The sequence below is a fragment of the Wasmannia auropunctata genome, unplaced genomic scaffold, assembly GCF_000956235.1.
Source record: "Wasmannia auropunctata unplaced genomic scaffold, wasmannia.A_1.0 LD336076.1, whole genome shotgun sequence".
NCBI classification, from domain to species: domain Eukaryota; kingdom Metazoa; phylum Arthropoda; class Insecta; order Hymenoptera; family Formicidae; genus Wasmannia; species Wasmannia auropunctata.
In genome coordinates this window covers 688,151-696,669 of record NW_012026814.1, presented here as the reverse complement: position 1 = coordinate 696,669, position 8,519 = coordinate 688,151, and the positions used below count along the sequence as shown (strand labels likewise).

The 8,519-nt window shown below is 31.9% G+C and overlaps 4 protein-coding genes across 7 annotated transcripts; 2 read left to right on the top strand and 2 right to left on the bottom strand.

Annotated features, from left to right (window-relative positions):
• Positions 1–1,254: 1,254 nt before the first annotated feature.
• On the top strand, positions 1,255–1,797 carry LOC105449165 (dynein light chain 4, axonemal-like). The gene is made up of 2 exons (XM_011688168.1): positions 1,255–1,409; positions 1,490–1,797. Exons 1-2 carry the CDS (start codon positions 1,344–1,346, stop codon positions 1,745–1,747), a joined length of 324 nt encoding a protein of 107 aa, XP_011686470.1. The 5' UTR covers positions 1,255–1,343; the 3' UTR covers positions 1,748–1,797.
• A 140-nt stretch (positions 1,798–1,937) lies between these two features.
• LOC105449164 (dynein light chain 4, axonemal-like) lies at positions 1,938–3,020 on the bottom strand. The gene is made up of 2 exons (XM_011688166.1): positions 2,931–3,020; positions 1,938–2,512 (listed from the first exon to the last, which is right to left on the bottom strand). Exons 1-2 carry the CDS (start codon positions 2,988–2,990, stop codon positions 2,264–2,266), a joined length of 309 nt encoding a protein of 102 aa, XP_011686468.1. The 5' UTR covers positions 2,991–3,020; the 3' UTR covers positions 1,938–2,263.
• Position 3,021: 1 nt separating this feature from the next.
• LOC105449163 (probable cytosolic Fe-S cluster assembly factor CPIJ010948) lies at positions 3,022–5,920 on the top strand. Of its 4 annotated transcripts, XM_011688164.1 has the most exons (9): positions 3,022–3,095; positions 3,420–3,475; positions 3,565–3,680; positions 3,754–3,849; positions 3,929–4,081; positions 4,391–4,661; positions 4,738–4,986; positions 5,079–5,456; positions 5,532–5,920. In XM_011688164.1, exons 3-9 carry the CDS (start codon positions 3,615–3,617, stop codon positions 5,771–5,773), a joined length of 1,455 nt encoding a protein of 484 aa, XP_011686466.1. In that variant the 5' UTR covers positions 3,022–3,095; positions 3,420–3,475; positions 3,565–3,614; the 3' UTR covers positions 5,774–5,920. The 4 variants fall into 4 exon arrangements, with proteins under 4 accessions (XP_011686466.1, XP_011686464.1, XP_011686465.1 ...); XM_011688162.1 differs by lacking the exon at positions 3,022–3,095 and having other exon boundaries at positions 3,103–3,475; XM_011688163.1 differs by lacking the exon at positions 3,022–3,095 and having other exon boundaries at positions 3,103–3,475; positions 3,550–3,680.
• A 112-nt stretch (positions 5,921–6,032) lies between these two features.
• LOC105449162 (josephin-2) lies at positions 6,033–8,121 on the bottom strand. The gene is made up of 4 exons (XM_011688161.1): positions 7,673–8,121; positions 7,248–7,462; positions 6,981–7,161; positions 6,033–6,890 (listed from the first exon to the last, which is right to left on the bottom strand). Exons 1-4 carry the CDS (start codon positions 7,724–7,726, stop codon positions 6,633–6,635), a joined length of 708 nt encoding a protein of 235 aa, XP_011686463.1. The 5' UTR covers positions 7,727–8,121; the 3' UTR covers positions 6,033–6,632.
• Between the last annotated feature and the right edge of the window lie 398 nt (positions 8,122–8,519).

Genomic DNA, 8,519 nt, shown 5'->3' with positions numbered 1-8,519 from the left:
AAAAGCGTGAATCGTTATCTTTAATTTGCGCACTCGGTGAGCATTTTGCGATTTTTTTTCACCGAGTTATTCAATGTTGAAGCATAAGGATCATTTTTACTTCAATGTTGAATAACTCGGTGAAAAAAAATCGCACAATGCTCGCCGACTGCTCAAATTAAAGCTAAAAATTCACGCTTTCGAACGATGTAAACCTTATTTGCATGCGATTTTTATTTTACTTTTTGGAACTTCGCAAACTTGGTAAAAAATTTTTAGATTTTTGATTTTTCTTATTTACTTTGTAAATTATGAATGTCGAAAGTAGAGACTTTAAGCTTTAAAATGCTTTTTTGATCATTCCGATACGATCATTTTTCACGAAGTTACACTCTCTTGAAATTTGCCTATTTTTAGTGATCGGAATGAATGATGCTTTAATTTTGATGAGAAGTGTGTATATATATATAATAAATATAATAAAACAATATGTATATATATAGTTTTCACTTATTTAGCTCATATTAAGAATGAAATTTAGATTATATATATATGTATATAGGACTATGTTGCCGACAGATTTGGATACTTAGTTCCATTTTGCCGAGTGTAAGGGCGCCAAAACGCTGTCCCCCAAAAATACATGGGAGTGAACAGGCCCTGACGGAAGCCTACATCAGAAGAAGAAGAAGAAGAAGAGGGAGCAGACGCCATATTAAGAAGAAGAAGACTAGAAATTCTATTTCGGAACGATAAAGCAGTACTGTCACTGCCAGTTAATTTCGGAATGTACCCAAAGTAGATTATAATCTTTTTGTTTGTGAGAAAGAGTGAAAATATAAAAAATATGCAATATTCTTTAAATTGTATAATTTCCGTACATTTTACAAATTTTACTATTTCCTTTTTTTTATAAGACTTAAAATTAATTTATTTCCTTAATACTGTGTTTAGGGTATTAAAATTTTTCATTTAACAATTAATTTTTTTGATCAAATTTTTCCTTTTCAGGCGCAGTTAATTATAAAAAATCAGTAATTGAATATTGGTTAAGATGAATTAAGCTACTCACATAATATATGTATAGTATAGTTCAATATAAGCATATACTATAGTATGTTAAAAATACCTATATTATAAATATTAAATTGTGAAATTCACTTTCCTATATTTGAAAATTTCAATAGGGTGTATATATATGTCAAATATTCATTTGTTTAAATGTTATATATTTAGTATAACCAAATATTTATATATACATACTGAATATATGGAGAGTCCGTTTAATATTAAAAACACAAATAACATAATTTTACTGTTGTGCGCAATATACAGTAAAATTATTAAAGAGACACTTTTGTAAAATGTGGGCTGGAGAGGTAAAGAAAGATGTTGCAACTTTGATGATTCATACATACCCCTTGTGTAAGGTAAATTGATCTGGATTACAATTCACATCCCAATTAGAGAGTATCTCAATTTTAATTACAGCAGAAATTCTCTGCAATAGCACAGCGATATGCCAGAAGACATGAAGCAAGAAGCTATGGAAATTTGTGTCACCGCTGTGGAAAAATATTCAGAGAATTATGAGCACGCAGCTCGCATGATCAAGGATAATCTGGATAAAAAATTTGGCCCGCCCTTCCAAGTAGTTGTCGGGGAGGCTTACGCATGTGCAACTACTTATCAAGAGAAATCGCTATTATATATGTTTATTGGAGGTAATATAGCAGTTCTTGTATGGAGGACGGTTACTGGTTTTTGACGAATTTTATATGTAAAGGATAAATATATATTTTCAAATACTGTTATGTATATGAATTTTTTTAATATATATTATTATTTTCTTACAAAGGAATACATTTTTATGTTGGATATATATTATCTTATATCCTGCCACACATTAAATATTGCTCTCTAAATAAAAGTACATAATTCAATAATGTATCAGAAAGTATTTCTATTAATTGTTGTATTTTGTATTATATACAATCTGAATTAGATTATCGTCTGAATTGGATTATCATCATATTTTGTTTCCAATATGTAAGTATTTAATTATGATAGTATTTGATTGTGATTTATAAACACAATTGGACCCACACTTATATATAAGATATTAAAAACGTCTTCTTTTCCTCTTTTCTCGTAACAATTTATCTTACATATACACGTTTCGCTCACTCGCATAAAAGTATTTTTACATATACAATCAAACACTTATGTGCGCGTATATAAATACATATATACATATAAATAAATTATAAGTGCCAAAATTGCACTATGCGGATTTCCATATGCATATTGCCAAATTGCCGGCACAGTACATATACAGAAGATGCTTCAATTGATAAGTTATTTCAAAGCCATAGCCTTCGCCAACGACAGTGTGCCACGACGCACCGAATTTCTTATCCATGGTCTCCTTGATCATTCGAGACACGCTCTCATAGTTGTCCGCGTACTTTTCTGCTGCAGTCACGCATAATTCCATCGCCTCTTGCTTCATCTCGTCGGACATATCACACTTCTGTAAATAAACGTTAATATCATTAAAAGAATATTATTTAAAAAATTCCAGCACAATTTGTATGTACAACTCGCGTATACATAAAGATATTTAAAAACTGGATAATTTTGCAATGGCAATATAATAAATAATAAGAAATTTTTGACAATATTGTAATAAGTTTCTATAAATATTAAAGTGAAATAAATTTTGGGTTTTACTATGTATTATACGCTAAATATGAAATTAGATAACAAATTGGCATTCATTCAAACCCCAATAAATGCGTGTAATTTTGATTTTAAATCAGAAGCATCGATTCAATTAAACGCGTAGCAAAACGTATACGCTTCCCGTATTGATTAAACGTCACATTCGCATCTATTTACGCAGCGACATGCAATAAATTACAATAAGATGCGGAGCGCATTTTACTTACTCTACAAAACGGATAAGTGTGAAGAATTTTCACGACATCGTCCTTCCTCACTTCGGTCATTATTGCAATTTTATGCTATGTAAGCAAAATCGCGCCCCCGACCCCTCTAGCGATGCTAACACGGCTACTCTACACAGTGGTACGGTTGCGGTGTCTCAGGCGCAGGTCAGTGAGTCACTCTTGTGACAGAGGAGCACATTTGTCATGATCATAAATTAGCCGTAACGAGGACATTTACGTTGCATTAGTTTTAATGAAAATATTTCTTGCCTCTTGCGCATAGGCATGTTTTTTTACCATTATTTTTGATTTTAGTATGTACACAAATAACGACACAGAGGTTTCATTTATATAGAATTATAGTAATTTTGAAATTTAGTGAGTCATTTATGTTCCAAAGATAGTGAAGAGGTTAATGTTGGCAATAATATTTATTAGGCATTTTATGCTGGGAATATCTGTTTATTCTTGCTATATGACTTCATGTAGGTTGCAGAAACTAATCTACAATTATACAAAGTCTTAATAAATTTAAAAAATAAGAGGTATTTATTTGACTGAATAATATTTACATTTATAAAAGGAAAGCACATTAGTTTCTAAGTTTTTTTTATATAAGTCGCATACATTACAGAAAGTAAAAATATTTACATAAAAAGCTGAACACAGTGAAATTTGGAAAAAATGGCATCAAGATTCAGTGGAGCATTGCAAATTACAAATCTGGATGACTTCATCACACCATCGCAGGTATAATGATCGATATTCTGGATTAGGATTTATAATTTCCATATGCTATTATATTAAATTACATTTGTTGTAGGAATGCATTAAACCTATAGAAATGCAGGCAAACAAAAGCAAAACAGGTGCAAAGATAAAAATACAATCGGATAATGCCCATTTGGCACTCAATGAAGTAAATGTCTACAACATTTGTTTTGTTAAAATGTAATTCTAGCTTAAAACTTTCCATTAAAGTTTGCTCTATTTTACAGATTGGGCAACCGGAAAAATTACAAAAAGTTGAGATCACCCTTGCCGATTGTTTAGCATGCAGTGGTTGCATTACGTCTGCTGAGAGCGTGCTAGTTACTCAACAAAGTCGAGAAGAACTACTCAGGGTATTTCAAGAGAAAGTGGCTCACCAGGTAAACAATAAATGTTACAATATATAAATATTTTATAGAGTTTTCTCATTTAGATGCAAAAGTAAAAAGATTCTACATATTAAACAATATAAAATTTAGATATCTATAGCAAAATATATAGAGAATTAAAGATATATAGTATTAATTACTTATTCTTTTATAAATACAATTTGTTAAGCTCTCTAAAAGATTTTGCCTTTAATAGTGATATACAAAATAGAGATATACACAATTACAAGATGTGTTCTTAATTTATTTTATATTTTTATATCGTCTTTAATATCATAACACTATTTACGTTTTTTGCAGAATATAGGAAGTACAGATTCCAAATATATAATAGTAAGTCTGTCAGTGCAACCTGTATTGTCATTGGCACAACGCTATGAACTTACCCCCGAGCAAGCTCTCTGCAAATTAGCAGGCTTTTTTTATCGATTGGGAGCTGATGCGGTGTTAGACATGACAATGGCTGACGATTTTGTTTTATTAGAAGCTGCCAAAGAGTTTGTCGAGCGATATAAAGCCAGTAAAGAGGGTGCAAAAAATCAATTACCAATGTTGTCCTCTTCATGTCCGGGTAAAATAAATATTTGTTTATCGAAATAGACGTTAATCAATTCATGAGATTTATAATATTCTTATTTCTATGATAGGTTGGGTATGTTATGCTGAGAAAACTCATGGGAATTTTATATTGCCACATATAAGTGTCACAAAATCACCTCAACAAATTATGGGATCGTTAGTAAAGTACCACTTAGCTGAAATTATGGGCCTGTCGCCAGAACAGGTATACCATGTAACTGTAATGCCCTGCTATGATAAGAAGTTAGAAGCTTCCAGAGAAGATTTTTATAATCAACAACGAAGGACGAGAGATGTGGACTGTGTCATAACATCAAGTATATAGATATATTCATATCTCTGTATTAAAACTGTTTAAGTATTATTAGGATTTAGGTGTAATTTATGGTATCAACTTTTTGTCTTTCAGTTGAATTGGAACAGATGCTAAGTGAGGATGGTTTAATGTTAAACGAAATAGACGAAGGTGAAATTAAACAACCATTCGGTTCCTACAATGAAGAAATTGGAAATAGATTGTGGGGCCATAGTGGCTCGGGATCAGGTGGTTATGCAGACTTCATTTTCCGTTACGCGGCGAAGAATCTTTTTGACGAGGACAATGTCACAGTGGATTTCAAAAATCTCAGAAATCCCGACTTCCAGGAGGCAGAATTGAAAAGAAACGACCAAGTGTTATTAAAATTCGCTATTATTAATGGATTCAGAAATATACAAAATATAGTTCAGAAAATGAAAAGAGGCAAATGCATTTACGATTACGTTGAAATTATGGCATGCCCGTGTGGTAATTATTGCTTTGCTTAAGACAATGTATTAGCGTGTGACAAATAACTAAACTTAATGTGATTATTATTTATAGGTTGTTTAAATGGCGGAGCACAAGTGAGACCTGATGGGAACATTCAACCCCGAGAACTTGCGTCGACATTAGAAAATATGTATCGTAAACTTCCGCTGAGTAAACCCGAAGAAAACAAAGTGGTACAGAATCTGTACAAAACTTGGCTGGGAGGAGAGCATACAGACAAAGTTAGCGCGTATTTCAACACGCAGTACCACGAAATACAAAAAATGAATACAGCACTCGCAATCAAGTGGTGATGTAACATACAACGATATGTTAGAACAATGTTATAATATTATTACTTATATATATGTATATAGTATATATATTTTGTATAGTAAGTTCATTGGCTGATTTACTCTTTATTTTTGTGGTACAATAAAAATAAATAAATTATTAATCAATTATTTGACACTTATTTAAAGCCATAACTTAAATATATACTAGTACTTATAATGTAAACAGTAATGTCTACTTAATATTATCTTATATATACAGGATAAATTAATTATAAAGTAAATTACAAGCATATTTATTGTGTAAAAAAGTTATGATTGTATCTAAAATCATAACAATTTCATATTACAAGTGTGTTTATTTATACAAGCTTTTTAAAATGACATATAATTATCACATATAAATAATATCACGATAAATATACACATAAATACCCTTTCAGTGTGAGTAGCTGTCGTTTGAATACAAGTTCTTCTCTTATACACGTTAACTTTTAATAAAGCAATATTTTCATTTTAAATACAACGCTATATACCTTATATACGTTATTTCTTAAAATGCGTTACGCATAATGTATCATTAGTAGTAGATAATATACACAATATATATATAAATGACTCTTCTCTATTAAAAGTAAATAAATAAATAAAAATATCACGTTTGTGTTAACACATAGATATGAATGAAAGCATTATTGCGAAAAATGCTCAGTGAAACATTCATTATATGTGTAATTGCCATTATCTGTTTATTTCTCTTTGTTCTCTTTGTTCCTATATAATATCAAGCCTTTTCTTGCAATCATTATAATCACTCTTCCTTAAATTTGCAACAAGGGAATGAATAAATAAAGTGGAGCATGGTGCATGGTAGCCCCAATTATCTAGAATTCTTGTTATCTAGAAATTCCTCGTTTTCATTCATTTCCTTAGACTCGGATTTTTTCAAATCTATATCTGGGTATCCATCCTCAATATACCTAATAGAATCATGATCCATATTATTGTCTTCATCTTTATTTTCACACGTATCTATCAACCATCCTTGATTGTTATCGATTTCTCTAGAAACAACAAGGAACAGTTCCTTCTCCTTGCTATCTATCTGATCCTTTAGATATATGAGTAAATCGTTGTCCTGATGCACAAGAAAAAATATAATTAACATCACATGCTCATATGAAAATACCTTCATATCTTAGAAAATTTTATTATAAAATTTAACAACCTTTCCTATTAATTGCGGCGAGTCCAGCTTTGAATCAAGATTATAAAAGGCACCATGTATTTTTTTCAGAGCAATCCAATGACGTCGCTTCAAAGGAAGTAGCACAAAACCTAATTTGTATTCAGTTGGGACATTAAGTATAAAACCCTCAATGTTGTCTAAATGAAGACACTTAGGATCTCTGAAACAGAAGGAACAATTAATAAATGCTTACAATCGTAATTTGCATGATCACATTCCAAATGATATTTATGACACTGTACAGACCTACGTTTGTCAAACCATACAGCTTCACGTCCTCTTCTTTGGAGAGCAGCCATAATAACATTAATGTCATAATTGCCGAGCCCCAGTAACGACTTATGAGGATTGATCCATACGTCTGGACTTAGACTGTAACAGATTTGATCTAATTCTTGCTTACTAAATCCACGCTCTTGAAACAGGTTGTTTAGCGCGTGTAACGCACACAGCTCCTTCACCTACAATGTAATATTTGTTATCTTAGCTAAAATAATAAGTACATAACAAATTTAGAAAAAAGATCTTTTTCCAAAATATTGCAAAGATATTTTTAGTCAGTGTTCCATTGACGATTACTTCGCATTGTGTACGGTAACGAATTTTCTACGGAATACAAGTGCAACGTAAAGATGATCAACGGAAAGAATGCAACAACGGTAACAAATTACTTGTCGTTCATGATATATAGATCCAGTCATATCAGTCGCTGTGCTCGCAACCATCGCAACTACATAGTTTTTTCCCGTCGTCTGTGTATAAGCGTGGATTAATCTGCCGGTGCTTTTCGAGAGAGCCTTTAGAAAAATGTATTCAATAGCAAATAATCATCAGCCAGCCGCTGAGTTTGAACCATCAACGGCACTCCAATAACTCACGACTATCCAACTATGTATGATTATTAATGCACGCCAAACATGCAATACATGTCATCCGAATTTGACGAAAAGCGCATATGACAATCGTAGAAAAGTGTAGTGGCCAAGAATTCTGTATCAAAACGTTCGATTGATACGGCCACAGTCGTAATTATGAAAACTCAAATGCATACAGAAGTGTAGAAGCGATGGATCAATTCCAAACGAAAACCATCATGGGCTGCGTTCGGAAACTTCACCCGAATGTCCCGGATCTCCGTGTATCACTTTATTCTTTTTATTAACCGAATATTGAACAAGGATAAAATAATGCACGGGAATACTCGGGTAAAGTTTCTGAACGCAGCCATGGTAGTAGAAAATACCAAGAGAGCGTAAAGCCTTAAGAAGAATTCACACTTTGACAGAAAAGCATAGAACATATATAAATGTTCAGGAATGCCCATAAGATGAACAGAGAGATCTACGACCGATGAAAGTGAGAAAGGAAACACCGACAAAATACTCTTATAGCGTTTTCGATTTGTTGACTCGATCCGACTCCGAGTCAAAATAATCTGTTCTTTTTAGCGTTTTTTGTACACTTTAACTATTTTTTTATAGCTAAAAAGAACAGACCATCGATCGGAAGAGCACACGT